Raw genomic sequence first — 15,707 nt, forward strand, 5'->3', positions numbered from 1 at the left:
GTAAACAAAACGGAACCATTTCCATGTGATAAGGTTAATCTTTAGTTCCTATTTCAGATTTATGTGGGCAGAATTTCTGAAAACTGTAATTTCTTCGAATTTGACAAAAATTCAACTTCCTGTCCGCTTCCTAGATTTGCTCAAAACATTTAAAGGGATTATATGTCGATATGTACTTTCTGTTTACAAACCACGTACTCGATGAATGAATTTGCATGCGTCCGTGTTGTCTTGCTGTGTCCCCCACAGAGACGTCGGCAGAGCCGTCCCTGCAGGCCAAGCAGCTGCAGCTGAAGCGAGCGCGACTGGCCGACGACCTCAACGACAAGATCTCCCACAGACCGGGTCCCATCGAACTGGTCCACAAGAACATCCTGTCTGTCGACTGCTCCGTGCACTCACCGCTGGGTAACCTCACACACAGTTTGCAGACTGCTCGCTGTCTAAATGTCCTCAAAACATTTACAACACGTGCACACGTTTAATAAGAACATTTAGTCTGCAGTAAAGATGTCACATTTGCAAGCATTAACACACATGACAGTCACACACATGACAGTCACACACAGATGGACATTAAGAGGCAATCAACCATACAGACAGACACAGTACAGTATGTATACACACATATTCAAACAAGCATGCAGGCACACACACACTTGCACAACATGCAGCAACACTCACAACCACGCCTACAAGATTCATGATGACTAGTAAACACAAAACACCAGGCTCTTTAAAGTGCATTCAGACTGAACACCTCGCTTATCGACAGATGCTTGCTGAATTTGTTGGAGCTTTGTGTGCAATCGCGGCACCTCTAAGATCTTATTTACATTTGGTCTGAACACACCTTAAGCTGTGTGATTACAACATCCAGGTATCTACACACACTTGTAATACGTGTATACGTGTACACACCCTTCGTGGTAACTACAGGTTGCTTCCCATAAAAACTACACAACTTCTGACTAACAGCTCTGTTGCAGAAATGACACAACAACTATGTTTGGACATAGTACTGTTTTGAAATATGGTAGAACGTACAGTGTTGTATAACTTCTTTGATTAGTCATGGTTGTTTAGCAATCTGCTGAACAGTGATGACTGTGTTTGACTTTGTTACACACTGAGAGGAAGTCATGACTTGAATTGTTTTGCCCTCTGGCTACTGTGGCTGGGAACATTCCATAATTCATGAGCCATTTTCGCTGTTTTACTGGCCACAGAAGTTTATAACAGACCAACATGAGATTCCATAATAACTGTTGTTTCACTGAATCTGAAATATCTAACAATATTTGTCCTCTGTTGCAGAGGGAGAGAGCTCGTCTTTAGATGAGGACAGCAGTGATGCTCTGTCACCAGACCAGCTAACCAATCACGACTCTCCGCTGAGTGCCGTTCCTCAGCTGTCCCCCTCTGACATGCTCATCCAGAACAGTTCCATGTCCCCCACACAGGTACCATCGCAGGATGCCTTTTAAATCAAATCAAGAGAATCAAAAAAGGATCACTTGATCTTGAAATGATTCCAATAAAACAACGTTTAAAGGCACAGTGTGTAGCATTTAGGGAGATCTAAAGTATCTTTTCTTTAGTGTATAATCTCCTGAAAATAGGAATCGTGTTTTTGTTATCTTAGAAGGAGTCCGATTATATCTACATACGGAGAAGGCTGACATGTTTCTACAGTAGCCCAGAACGGACAAACGAAACACTGGCTCTAGATAAGGGCCATTCTCGTTTGGCGCCAGTCACCATAATTCTCTTACACTCTGGGCACCCAGGGGAAATTTCAGTTGGTTGCAATCTGCAACCTCACCACTAGATGCCGCCAAATGCTACACACACACTGCACCTTTAAATTATATGAATATGCCATAGTAAGTCATGAAACAAAGTGATGATAAACATGATCGCACCATTAACCACAGTAATATCTCCTCAGTTCATCACACAGTCCCCTCCTCCACCTCCTCCACCACCACCACCTCCACCACCACCTCCTCCCCAGGTGAACGGGTCAGACTCCTCCCCATTCCCAAAAATGGCAAACGGGACGACGGTGACCTTAACAAACTCCCGCCCCTCCACTGGACATGTCAAGGTGCGGGTAAATGCTGGCTATTTTTTCTCTCTTCCCATCATCACAAAATATTTCCTTGTTTCGAGTTGAACATCCTGCAGATTTGATGACTTATGAATAAATCTGACCGTAATCTCTATTTTGGTGCGGCTATAACCGTCTAACCCTCCCTCATCTCTTCATTTCCTTACTTCCTCCTCCCCGACCCCATTTCTCACGGTTTTCTGTCAGCAGTCTCAGGCTAAGACGAGTTCAGACCGTCCTCCCCAGAGACCTAAGAAACCAAAGGACAGCAAACCCAAGGTCAGTTTGTTTCATTTTCATTTTAACAGGCACTTAGGCTGTCTGATTGGGTGCAAAAATATTGTTATCAGAACATATTTTTGGGACTGCTTTATGACAGTGGTTCATCTTTTAAAAATTAAGATTAAGAAGGAGCTGGAGTTCATTACTCATCTGGTCCATCAAGTTGCCCTCCCTGTGGTTCTCTCAGAATAGGAGAGTCAGGGCTTCTCTCTAGACACAATGTTTTGACATTTAACAATCATACAAGGAGAAAGGCATTGTAGAAGAGGAAGGGATACCATTACCGCACCAGAATAGACTTCTAGACTTTAGTTTTCAGAACTGGAAATACTTGCTCTTTGACTGTAGTTATGTTATTACTGTTGATTGTTCCACCTACATGTTCCGAAGGCAGTTTTCAAAATGCTTTTTGAATGTCATGCTCATTTTCAGGTTCATACTTGTATTTTGGGTTTCTACTAGAACACGTTTACATGTTTTTATGTTCAAAAAACACATTATTGTGTCTCCTCTGATTGGTCAGCTGGCCCACTCTGTTGTGATTGGTCAACTGAACCAAACTCTTCGGACCCCGCTCCAGCTCCGCTCTAACTAGCGTTGTTTGAGGTGGTGCCAAACTAGCCGCTAGGCAGGTATTGTGCAAACGTCTTACTTGGTGACATCACCACGTTACGGAAGAAAAGGCGGGACTTCAAGCGAGGCGTCTCAGGCAGTTCAGGAGCAGTGTTTCTGTAGGGGAGAGTAACTCCCTCTGGCGTGGACTTTGCAGATCTTTTATATGCACAAAAAACTATATAACACACTAAAGAAAAGGGGGAAAAAGCACAAAAGAATAATGGGTCCTCTTTAAAAGTTACTAAAGAGTTGAGTTGCCTCTTAACCCTTTCGTCTCCTGGGTGTAGGTGAAGAAGCTGAAGTACCACCAGTACATCCCTCCAGACCAGAAGGCGGACAAAGAGCGTCCGCCCCAGATGGACTCGTCGTATGCGAAGCTCCTCCACCAGCAACAGCTCTTCCTGCAGCTGCAGATCCTCAACCAGCAACAGCAGCACTACAACTACCACACCATCCTGCCCGCCCCTCCCAAGTGAGTGTCAAGCATGACGGTGTGTGTTTGTGTGGTGTGGAAGTGAGCATGACTGCCTACAGTGGTTTTTATTCAAAGAGTCAGTCAACTTAGTTTGCACACCCTCCTTTTTCTTTCTCACATTAAACCAGTTGTTAATACTGATAGTTCATTTGTGCAGCGCAGCCTGCAGGCAGTGTTCATTATTACTTCCTGTCTGCTCCCAGGCTTTTCTGCTGTGGTTTGTTCCTTTCACATTAGTGGTTTCTTGAGTGAGTCCCTAGAGCCCGGAGATTAAAGCAGAAGTCATCTTTGAATGTCTGTCCCAGCTAAGCTCCAAAGTGTGACATATGGAATATGCTTTTCAAATGAAACAGTTAGTATAGTAATAGTTTTTCGCTTTGAAGGACTAGGGGCCATCATGTAAATAAAATAAAGGGGATGTCATTGGTTTGTATGGAACGTGATCTAGGAAAAGTAACTTTGGAAATAGAAATATTATATTTCTAATATTCTATACGCCAGCTTTATAATGTTATCTTTTTTACATTTACCACCATTAGATTTGTATGATCCTGTGATCTGGTCTCAATCACAACATTCCCTGCTACTGTATGTCAAAGAAGGACAAGAGAAATTCATACATAACTGTTTTCTGCCCCCCCCCAAATCAGGCCACCAAATGAGCTGCCTCCCACAACCAACTCTGGCCCTTCCCCATCCCGCAGCGTTCCCACGACAACCAACCACACCCCCTCCAGTCAGAGCGGGACTGCCCGTCAGAGCCAAACTGCAGTGGGAGGAGCCAAACCAGGCACTCTGCCAGCCAACCTGGATGAGTTCAAAGTGAGTTAACCACACAGCTTTACGCAGTGGCAGAACTGTGCTCCCTGGGACGGTCCCATTTCCCGAGTTGGGAAGTCATTCTTCTAACTTTGGTGTGTTCATGATCTTTCAGTCTTAATTTGGAAACAACACGGACGCTACCAGTAAGATGGGTTGTATTTTTTTGCTCAGAGCGTTTTAAACAACACACTAACACTGTTGCAGGTTTATATTAGTGTTGTTGTCCCAGACTTGTTGCTGCACCAATACATTCCCGAAAACCTCTAAACTATTAGTTAACCTGACTTGTTATCAGGGTTAATGCCAGTTAATAACTTTTCTGACTATCTAAGTCCCTCTACGTGGATGCCAACTAACTGTTACAGCCTAGTAGCATATCGCAAATTACATGTGAGAAAAAAGCCCCCCCAAAAAAAAATGGATTTGGAATACAGGAATTAATTAAAAGTTTCTTACCATCAACCCAACATTTACTTTTGTTTTCCATGTTGCTGCATAATATGACATAAACTCCGCAAGTTGTGTACCAAAACTTTCGCTGACTCTCAGAGTTGTTTTTCTGGTTGCAGTCACGTGAATTTTCCCAGGCGGGAAATCATTTTTCCAATTATTCCGACACCACATGAATGCAGCACAATACAAATGGTCCAGTCTAAAACGATTGAATGCTTCAAAGCTGTGAGGTCCAAGTTTGGGAACAGATTAAGAGACACCGTTTTTTTTATCAATTTCTATCATCTAAAAATGGGTCGTAAAGTTTGGCAACTCACTATTATTATTTTTTTTGCTGAATAAATTGTCAGTCCTTTCTGTCCCTTCACACCTACATGCCCTCCAAGAGTCAGTCTAAATCAGCGGTTCCCAACCTTTAGCTTTGACTTAAGAGTGATTTTTGGTCACATCTAAGATTGTTTCGTTTTTTTTTTTTTTTTTTTAAATGTGCAGAGGCCTGGAGAGGTAACAATGTCCAATATTTTACAAGTAAAAAAGAAAAACCAGAAAAGAATAATCATGTCATGTCATGTCATTTTTTCTTTCTTATGCCTTTAATCCTTTTATGACCCCCTCAGATTAATCTTGGGACTTTTTTCCTCTGAACTAAATTATGCTCCACTGAGCACTCCACTTTTAGTTTTCAGTTACAGTTCAGTTCTCTCTCACTCTGAGTCAACGCTTGCTAAGTGAGTACTGGTCTGGTTTCTCATCCTCCAGGTCGCCGAGTTGAAACAGGAACTGAAGTTGCGTGGTTTGACCGTCTCCGGCACCAAGAACGATCTCATCGAGAGGCTCCGCAACTACCAGGAGCAAAACGGTGGCACCGCGGCGGCTTTGAAAAATGCCAGCCAGCAGGGCTCGACCTCTGCTGCTGGCATCGTTACATCCTCTCCATCCAGGACTACCACCCCTGACCACCAAATGGGAGAGTGTGGCTTTAAGTTAGATTTGTCATCATTGGCTCAGGTGATTCCAGGGCGCGTCATGCGATTCGGCAGCACAAGCTCCAGCCCTCCGGTGTCCCCTTCTCCGTCGGAGAGGTCGTTGGCTGGGATGAGTCCCGATGAGACGAGCTGTAATGGAGACATGTTTGGAGAGATGGTGAGATATATGCATGTGAAGCAAGAAGCCTGTTTATTGGATGCCAATTATTGTCTTTTTGTTAAAGACACTGGCAAATAATTGAACATCATTCTCTTCTTGTTTTGTCCTTCAGGTGAGCTCTCCCCTGACCCAGCTCACTCTGCACCCATCTCCTCAGCACCCATCAAACGTCTCTCTGCTCACCAAGGTCAAAGAGGAGATCCAGAACTCATGCAGCCTCTCCAGGCGTTCACCTGCCTCATGTCAGCCTCCAGAGCCCCTGTCTGGTGTAGCCATGGACACGTCCTCCTTGGACAAGGACCAGATGCTCCACGAGAAAGACAAGCAGATCGAGGAGTTGACCAAGATGCTGAGGCAGAAGCAGAGGCTGGTGGAGACCCTCAGGTCCCAGCTGGAGCAGGGCAAGACGACAGGAGGAGTAGCGTCGGAGAAGGAAGGAAGTGAGAAGAGCAGAACATCCCCAGAGGTTAAACTTCAAACTCTAATAAAAGCCTCGGCCATTCAGCCCCCCACCCTCCCCAACGGCATCGTGGTGAAGGTGAAGAAGGAGGTGGAGCCCGAGGAGGACATGGAAGGAGTAACGGAGGCAAAGAAAGCGGCCCAGCCGATGCAGTGCTCCCAGGAGACCCTGCTCAGGCTGCAGCAGATTCATCGGCTGCAGATCCAACAAGCCGAACAGCAGAAACAGATGCTGCAGCCCAAACAGCAGGGGCAACTGCAGAAAGTGGCGGAGGCTACGTCGAACCCTCAAAAGCTACAACAGCAGAAGAAAGAAGCCCAGATCCTGCTCCATCAGCAGCAGCAGCTGCAGCAGCTCATCATACAGCAAACCCAACAGAAACAGCTCCAGGCGCAGCAGAAGTTAGCACAGCAGAAACTCGCCCAACAGAAACTCAGTCAGCAGAAGCTGGCGCAGCAGAATCAGCTCAAACAAACTCAAGGGCAAGTTCAACAGAGCCAGCAGAAGAACCAGGTTCAGCTGAAGCAAGTTCAGGTGCAGATCCAGAAGCCTGCAGCGATCCAAGCCCAGCAGAGGAAGCAACAGAGGGCTCAGCAGAGGCAGCAGCAGAGACAACAGCAGACTGCAGCTGTCACCACACAACAGGTAATGTCCCATCAGCTCCACATAATGAAACATATCTGATATGGAAACCAACATCATCAACCCTCTTAAAGGGATAGTTTGGGTGTTTTGAAGTGGGGTTGTATGAGGTAATTATACTTAGTCAGTGTATTACCTACAGTAGATGGCGGTCGGCGAGCACCAAGTTTGGAGAAGCAGACAGGAGTTACCGAGCGGGACCAAAGTAATGTACTGCTGTGGACGGGGCCGGCAGCAAAATATATTTTAGCCACCTAAAAGAAAGACCCACATAAAAAAATCAATATCAGTTTAATTGTACGCTATTTAGAATCTACTCTAGGTAATACACTGACTATGGATAATTATGTCATACAACCCCACTTCAAAACACCCAAACTAACCCTTCAAGGTGGTGGCTAATATGTTGAAGTTTTCATTTATATAAAATATATTAAAGTTTTAAATGAAAAATCTTAATGTCCCTGAAACATACTATTTGGTTTCCGTTTCCAGGCGACCCCGGTCTTCATCAACCAACAGAATGGCACTCAGATCCAAACTCAGGCCATTTCATTAGACCTCCTCAAGGCAAATGGCGCACCGACGCTGGTCACCGACAGCAACGGCAACCACTACCTGATCGCCCTCACCAGTCCAACCACAGACGGGCAGAACGGAGTGTCGTCATTGGCCAAACCCAACGGACGCATCACACTGCAGGTACGGTAAAACTGCAGTGGACTGCACAGGGTTTAATCTGTGATGGAATATTTATCTGCAACTTTCTCTGCTTGTTGTCCTCTTTAAAGAGGTTGCAGTCGACTCCAAGTAAACTCCCCAGCACAGACAGCCAATCGAAAGAGCCGCCGGAGGCCGAGCCAATCAAAAAGGTACAACACAGTCAATGACACAATGGCACTTGCTTTTTAATTATATTTTATTGTACATTTATTTATCTATTTAATGTTTATTTATATAGTGATAAGTATATAGCATGAACCAATGCTATATATACAGTGCCGTGAAAAAGTATTTGCCCCCTTCCTGATTTCTTATTTTTTTGCATATTTGTCACACTTAAATGTTTCTGATCCTCAAACAAATTTTAATATAAGACAAAGATAACCCAAGTAAACACAAAATGCAGTTTTTAAATAATGATTTAATTTATTAAAGGAAAAAAGATATCCAAACCTACCTGGCCCTATGTGAAAAAGTAATTGCCCCCCCTTGTTAAATCATGAATTAGCTGTGATCAACCACATGTTTTGGAAAGCTGAGTTCAATTTCCCTGACCAATCACTGTTCAATCAAGAAATCCCTTAAATAGAACCTGTCTGACAAAGTTAAGTAGGCTAAAGGATCTCAAAAAGCAGCACATCATGCCGTGATCGTAAGAAATCCAAGAACAGATGAGAAACAAAGTCATTGACATCTATCAGTCTGGAAAGGGTTACAAAGCCATTTCTAAGGCTTTGGGACTCGAGCAAACCACAGGGAGAGACATTATCTACAGGGAGAGCCATTATCCATAAATGGAGAAAGCTTGGAACAGTGGTGAACCTTCCCAGGAGTGGCCGGCCTATCAGAATTACTCCAAGAGCGCATCGACGACTCATCCAGGAGGTCACAAAAGAACCCAGAACATCATCTAAAGAACTGCAGGCCTCACTTGCCTCAATTAAGGTCAGTGTTCACGATTCAACAATAAGAAAGAGACTTGGCAAAAATGGCATCCATGGGAGAGTTCCAAGGCGAAAACCACTGCTGACCAAAAAGAACACAAAGGCTCGTCTCACTTTTGCCAAAAACCATCTTGATGATCCCCAAGACTTTTGGGGAAATATTCTGTGGACTGATGAGACAAAAGTTGAACTTTTTGGAAGGTGTGCGTCCCGTTACATCTGGCGTAAAACTAACACAGCATTTCATAAAAAGAACATCATACCAACAGTCAAACATGGTGGTGGTAGTGTGATGGTCTGGGGCTGCTTTGCTGCTTCAGGACCTGGACGACTTGCCATAATTGATGGAAGCATGAATTCTGCTCTCTACAAGAAAATCCTGAAGGAGAATGTCCGGCCATCAGTTTGTGACCTCAAGCTCAAGCGCACTTGGGTTATGCAGCAGGACAATGATCCGAAACACACCAGCAAGTCCTCCTCTGAATGGCTTAAAAAACCCAAAATGAAGGTTTTGGAGTGGCCTAGTCAAAGTCCGGACTTAAATCCGATTGAGATGCTGTGGCATGACCTTAAACAGGCCGTTCCTGCTCGAAAACCCTCCAGTGTGGCTGAATTAAAACAATTCTGCCAAGACGAGTGGGCCGAAATTCCTCCACAGCGATGTGAAAGACTCATTGCCAGTTATCGCAAACGCTTGATTGCAGTTATTGCTGCCAAAGGTGGCGCAACCAGTTATTAGGTTTAGGGGGCAATTACTTTTTCACATAGGGCCAGGTAGGTTTGGATAGCTTTTTTCCCCTAATAAATGAAATCATCATTTAAAAACTGCATTTTGTGTTTACTTGGGTTATCTTTGTCTAATATTACAATTTGTTTGAGGATCTGAAACATTTAAGTGTGACAAATATGCAAAAAAATAAGAAATCAGGAAGGGTGCAAATACTTTTTCACAGCACTGTATGTAAAGGGTGATATTCTGAAAACTAATTTACATACTTACTTTTATTATTTTGTTTAGGTTTATTTAATTTTTGTAATAATTAGTGTTTTATTTTTTTTTATTGTTTTGTTGTACATATATATATATATTTTTGTATACATATTTTTGATATTATATCATTATGTATTATATTTATTATGTTTTTTTGATCATATTCACTTGATTTCTTTATTTGACCTTTTCTGCAAAGTGCTTTATAACTGTGTTTTGAATGTATTAATATATATAATGTATAATAATATAATATACTATACATTGATGCATAAGTCTAAAGTTTGAAAACAGGTTATGACCGTTTCATAACTGAGGAAATCATCTCATAAATGTACCAGACAGTTTAGCAGCTGTTATAGGCTGAAGGGTTTTTTGCTTGTAATTGGTGGTTCGATTCCCGTCTTCTTTCATTCACATTTTGAAGTGTCCCTGAGCAAGACACTGAACTGACTGAAATTCCTCAGAGTGTGTGTGAGTGTGAGTGTGAGTGTGAGTGTGAGTGTGAGTGTGAGTGTGTGTGTGTGTGTGTGTGTGTGTGTGTGTGTGTGTGTGTGTGTGTGTGTGTGTGTGTGTGTGTGTGTGTGTGTGTGTGTGTGTGTGTGTGTGTGTGTGTGTGTGTGTGTGTGTGTGTGTGTGTGTGTGTAGGAGAGCTTTGGTCAAAAGCATCAGCCAAATATTTGTACTGTAACACACAGTATTGTAGATCAGCAGGACTGTCTATCTTCCCAGCAGTAACGTCTTCCTGCCACAAGGTGTCGCCACTAACCCAGTTTAAAATCAAACAGACTGTAGACTGATGAAATGTGAGCCAGCAGCCTGTTATTTAGAGATGACTACTAGCCAGTCACAGTTTATTATCAAACATATTTGGTGTCTGCTGCTGTTGTCCAGTCTAAATATGTCTTTGTCCCTCTCCTCACTCAGGGACAGAAGGCAGGGCTGCACCTGGACACCAACGGCGTCCCACAACCCAGCCAGTCAGTCACCGCTCCGCCCAACCTGCAGCCTTTCTTTGAAGACATGTCAGACAGTGAAAGCCAAAGCAACTTAATCTCATCTCTGAAGGTAAGACACCCCCCCACCTCCCCCCTCCTCCTCCTGCGCCCCCGACAGTTCCCATCATCATGTCATCTCTACCGCTCAGGCATGTTGCCGACTTCATTAACTTTTTTCTCCTTGTTTCTTCTCTTCTCTTCTCTTTTCATTCCATCACTTCATCCTTACAGAGAGAGGAGGTGTGTCCGCCTTATGACCGGCACACACTGTTCACCCCTCCCTCTCCCAAACCCAACACCTCCCTTCCTACTCAGCGCTCCAAAGTACGTCCTCCAGCACGTCTTTTCTTTTCCATCTGTCCTTTAGTGTTGTTCTGTTTCTGTCTGCTCCTCCATTTTCCATCTTAGCTTCTCTCACTGAGCTTGTGTGCTCATGTTACTGAACTGAAGGCAGTTGGAAAATTTGGGGCAGAGAGTTTGCGGTGGTGTTGGATTTACTGTGTGATAATGCTCGACTGTGAATAAGTTTTCCATTTGTGTTTGACTTAAAAGAAAAACATTTTCAGGTATTTCACGGAATTAATTTCTGATTCCTACTTACTGAAAACATTATGTGAAACGCATCTATGTATACCGGAGAGTGGTTGTAAACTTGTTGCATTCAGATGTGAGACATTTGCAGGTAGAAAAAGTGATGAAATCCAGGGCATTAATATAGAAGCAAACAACTATTTGCTATGTAAAGATATAGTGGAGTAAAGTCTACCTGAGCAGAGAATGAAGTCACTCTCCCTCTGTGTGTGTTGTAAGCTCACGGCCGCCGCTCTGCACTGCTCTCATACGGCGGTTACAGCTGATAACAGCGTACCAACCAACGGCATCATTGCAGAAGCGTAGCATCCTCCCTCCGGTTCCCCCCTTAGGTTAACACTGTTAGATCTGTCAACACTTTTGCCGTTGTTTTCACTGTTAGCGCTGTTAGCACCGTTAGCTGCAAGCCACCGGCTCAGTCGTCGCCATGATGAGAGCCGCGCGGAGGCAATAGAAATGCTTCCAATCCCTAATCTAGCACCTTTCTACATGTACTTTAGTTTTAGTTTTAGTTTATTTGCATACAGGCTATACAACAACATAAAACCAGACAATATAACTAAAACAGTTGTATTATATTTGACCTTTTAGATTAGTACTTCCCAACGTGGGTTCCACAAGATTAATTAAATAGTTTTTACTGTATATTAACTGTAGATTTTTAATAACATCGAATAAAAAAGGAAACATTTACATTATCTACATTTTTATATTACATTTCCAAACATCTCTACACATAAAACACCTCGTTAGCCAACATACATATTCAATATTTAAGTGACTAACACTGTGACTACACAGGAGGCGTAGCGTTAGCAGCATGTTAGCAGAGCACCCAGCAGCAGCTGCTTCAGTCCTCTGTCTGTGTCAACGGGATGCATTCAGGCACAGTGTTGAGTGTCGGTCACTTGCATTTTGGAAGTAGTCAGAGTCCAACACACAATCACTGTAGTTACGCCTGTAAAACAGAAACAAAAAATAGAGTTGAAGTGGTCTGTGTAGACAGCTGGATTGATCAATATAGAAGGGTATTGTTTCTTTCAGACGCGTGTGAGACAGACGACTGAAAAATGCGACTGAATGTGTGCGGGATTTTTTTGGTCAATGAAAACCTAAAATGTAAACTCATTTTGCTTTTGAACAGAGCAAATGAAAAAAAAAATGCATTGCATATTTATCTTCAAATGTGCACAGCAACATAAAACCGCTGACGTTCTTTCTTGATTGAGAATACTTGTATATTATTTCACTTAATGTTGCTCTAAGTTCATATAGTTAAGTCAAGTAAATTCTGTGTATATAGCCCAATATCATATACTTCATATGACGTGTGTGGGGAAGGTGGGGTGCCATGAAAAAAATAACTAATCACTAAAAAACTGCTGTGGTTTAAAAAAGTTTGGAAACCACAGAAATAACCAAAAAAAACAGAGCAAAAATTATGCATTTTCAGATGGAGTTTGTGTTTTAGTGCATGTTTGTCTAATGTGGAGATGCCAGTGGTGCTGTGTTTACATGTGTAATCGGTGGCTGAATAAAAACACAAAATCTTCTTCTCTTTTAGCAAGAGAACGGCGTCAACAGCCAGCAGATGGACGACCTGTTTGACATCCTGCTCAAGAGTGGAGGTAATAAACTCAAACATTAAAGAGAAAGACATCATGAGTCTGTTGTCTCCTGTACTGATGACATGTTTTCTCTCTCTGCCTCTCCTTCAGAAATCCCCGGCTTCAAGGCCAACCCGGACCCTTCCCTCGCCCCTCTCCACTCCGACCCACCCTCCCCATGCTCTCCCCCATCTCCCCTCCACCTCTCCCCTCCCACCCCCACCCCTACGGAGCCCCTCCTCTCCCCTCAGCCTTCTGTGGGAGAGCCCTGCACAGGCAGCGGACGCCTGGAAGATTTCCTGGAGAGCACCACCGGCGCCCCACTGCTGGGCGTGGAGCCCGACGGCGGCCTGACGCTGATCGACGACCTCCACAGCCAAATGCTGAGCACGCCCAGCATCCTGGACCACCCTCCCTCCCCCATGGACACGTCCGACCTGGGCTTCTCCCCCCACTCTACGGGGCTGGACTTTGGCGACCCCACCCTAGACAGCATGGACTGGCTGGACATCTCGATGGTGGGGAGCGCCAGCGGGGGTAGAGGAGGAGGAGGCGGCGACGGAGGGACGAGTTTGGCCCCGCTGGTGCCGCACACTCCGCCGAGCGTCTTCTCCACCGATTTTCTGGACAGCCCGGACCTGCAGCTGCACTGGGAGTCGTGTCTGTAGCCCCGCTCACAGATGGACACACACTCGCTCACACGGTGTACAGGCTCTGTCTTTATTTCATGCACATATAGAAACCTTTTCTATGCTGTCTCTACCACTGCGGGGGGTCACTGGCACATGCAAAACACACACACATTTACACAGTTTGCCCTGTCTTTCACTGGCTGTTACTGTATGCAGGATGAAATAAGCAAGAAACACAGAAGTTAAATTCATAGAAAAGGACTTGAACTTGGTGGAACTGAAGTGGACTTTTTGAAACTTAACTCTATAGGGATCATACAGCAGACTGTTCACGTCAATGCTGATAAAATCTCATTTCTTTCTAGATTAAAAGAGAATCAGCAGGAAGTTGTAGGTCACTGTAATACAATATTTCAACTCTTGGAAACGGTTTGACAGAGTAGAGCTGATGAGGGACTGTCTGTGACGTTTCCTCGGGCTCCTCCAGATAGCAGAGTGTGTGTGTGTCAGTGCCTCCTAAACTTTGCACTTATGCTGAATCTGATTGGTTTAAAAGGGCGGGGGGGTGTTTGGGTCAACAGTCGAACCTTAACGCTGTCTGAGGCTGAATGAAAGCCACCATGCGTAATGTCGATCAGCTGAGCCGTCGATGGTGTGACCTCGTCACCTCATCGTGGCAACCTGGACCCCACCCACACTAGTCAAAAAAACACAACCGTCATTGGTTGAAAGTTGCTTTTGAAATGAACCATATCAGTGGCAACAGTTTGAATTGAAGCCTCATTGGAGGTTGCGTATTATTGGTAACATTATGGTAGACCACTATGTATTGCTGTATATGGGGTGTATATTATCAATTGTCCATATGACTATTTTTCTTTGCTGGTTGCTTTAGAGTCGAGCTAGCCGGCTGGGGAACATAGGGTGAGGGCGGGGCTTCCAAAAAGACTTGGACCTTGTCATTTTTTAAAGAAAAAAAAGTGTAAAAAAATAAACATATTATAAAAACTCAAAAGGTGTTTGTTTTTCTTTTACATGGTCACAACAGATGAACATATAAAATACAAAGTGTCACATATGAGACAAAAAAAACAATAGGTTCACAAAGAGCTACATCTGCACTTGCTTTATTCATTACTTAATTATTTATTACTACTATCATTAATGACCTGCTCCCGTTATTTTAGGGTTTAAGTTGCCTTATCCTGGTGATAAAAAGAAAGACCACAAGAGGGAGCCATTGTAAAGAAATCTGTCTCAAACCATCATTTAGAAGCCATCTGGATGGTTAGATGGTCAGAACCAAACACAGGACAGATAACTGACAGTGGACATCAAAATGTGAAATTACCCCTTTTTAGATTATATGCTGGTATTTTATCTTTTATAGTTAAATGTTGAGAAAACAAAGGTTGGACCTGCATTTTTTGAAGGGAAAACTTAATTTGCTGCCATGATTTTTCTGTCGTTCCAAAATCCAAAACATGACTTCCAACTTCAAGTTTGAGTGTCCCAGAGAGTCTGAAGTTTGATTCCCTTACGTCATACTATACAATGACTTTTTTCGACATACTATATGATGATTTTTTTTTTTTAAATTCAAAATACTATACTATGACTTAATTTTTTCGACATACTGTACTATAATAATAATAATAATAATACATTTTATTTAGTGGCGCCTTTCTGGACACCCAAGGACACCTTACAAAAATCTGTTAAAACATAGACAGATAAAAAACAATATAAAAACAACAGGACATGACAGAGACATATTTGTACAAACACATAGGATGGGTGATGATGAGTTCTAGAGAGAGTAGGCCAGTTTAAACAGGTGGGTTTTCAGGAGGGATTTGAAAGATGTGATATTGTCAGACTGCCGGATGTGTGGGGGGAGTGAGTTCCATAACCTGGGAGCAGAGCAGCTGAATGCCCTGGCTCCCATGGTGCTGAGGCGTGAGGTGGGGGTGGTCAGAAGTCCGGCTGATGATGAACGGAGGGAACGGGAGGGAGTGTACTCCTGGAGGAGGTCTGTGAGGTAGGTGGGGGCGAGGTTATGGAGGGCTTTGTAGGTGAGCAGAAGGTTTTTGTAGTCGATCCGGGATTTAACAGGGAGCCAGTGCAGCTGGATGAGGATGGGGGTGATGTGGTCGGAGGATTTGGTGCGGGTGATGATCCGGGCGGCAGAGTTCTGAATGATTTGGAGTCTG

General features: G+C 43.7%; 1 protein-coding gene across 38 annotated transcripts in view; it reads left to right on the top strand.

Moving 5' to 3' along the window:
- Positions 1–14,509, top strand: part of mrtfab (myocardin related transcription factor Ab) — a 52,385-nt gene extending 37,876 nt beyond the window's left edge. For 10 of the 38 annotated variants that reach the window (XM_074619916.1, XM_074619894.1, XM_074619908.1 and 7 more), the window contains 14 exons: positions 250–408; positions 1,318–1,463; positions 1,952–2,110; positions 2,324–2,392; positions 3,298–3,482; positions 4,136–4,307; positions 5,520–5,903; positions 6,019–7,011; positions 7,504–7,710; positions 7,800–7,880; positions 10,594–10,734; positions 10,896–10,988; positions 12,820–12,883; positions 12,974–14,509. In XM_074619916.1, the coding sequence (XP_074476017.1) occupies positions 250–408; positions 1,318–1,463; positions 1,952–2,110; positions 2,324–2,392; positions 3,298–3,482; positions 4,136–4,307; positions 5,520–5,903; positions 6,019–7,011; positions 7,504–7,710; positions 7,800–7,880; positions 10,594–10,734; positions 10,896–10,988; positions 12,820–12,883; positions 12,974–13,530 (3,410 nt within the window). In that variant the 3' untranslated portion in view covers positions 13,531–14,509. Of the gene's footprint in view, positions 1–249; positions 409–1,317; positions 1,464–1,951; positions 2,117–2,320; positions 2,393–3,297; positions 3,483–4,135; positions 4,308–5,519; positions 5,904–6,018; positions 7,012–7,503; positions 7,711–7,799; positions 7,881–10,593; positions 10,735–10,895; positions 10,989–12,819; positions 12,884–12,973 lie in introns of all 38 variants that reach the window. The other 28 variants (XM_074619889.1, XM_074619890.1, XM_074619902.1 and 25 more) reach the window with 7 other exon arrangements.
- The last annotated feature ends 1,198 nt before the right edge of the window (positions 14,510–15,707 follow it).

The sequence above is a fragment of the Sebastes fasciatus genome, chromosome 20, assembly GCF_043250625.1.
Source record: "Sebastes fasciatus isolate fSebFas1 chromosome 20, fSebFas1.pri, whole genome shotgun sequence".
In the NCBI taxonomy this organism is placed as follows: domain Eukaryota; kingdom Metazoa; phylum Chordata; class Actinopteri; order Perciformes; family Sebastidae; genus Sebastes; species Sebastes fasciatus.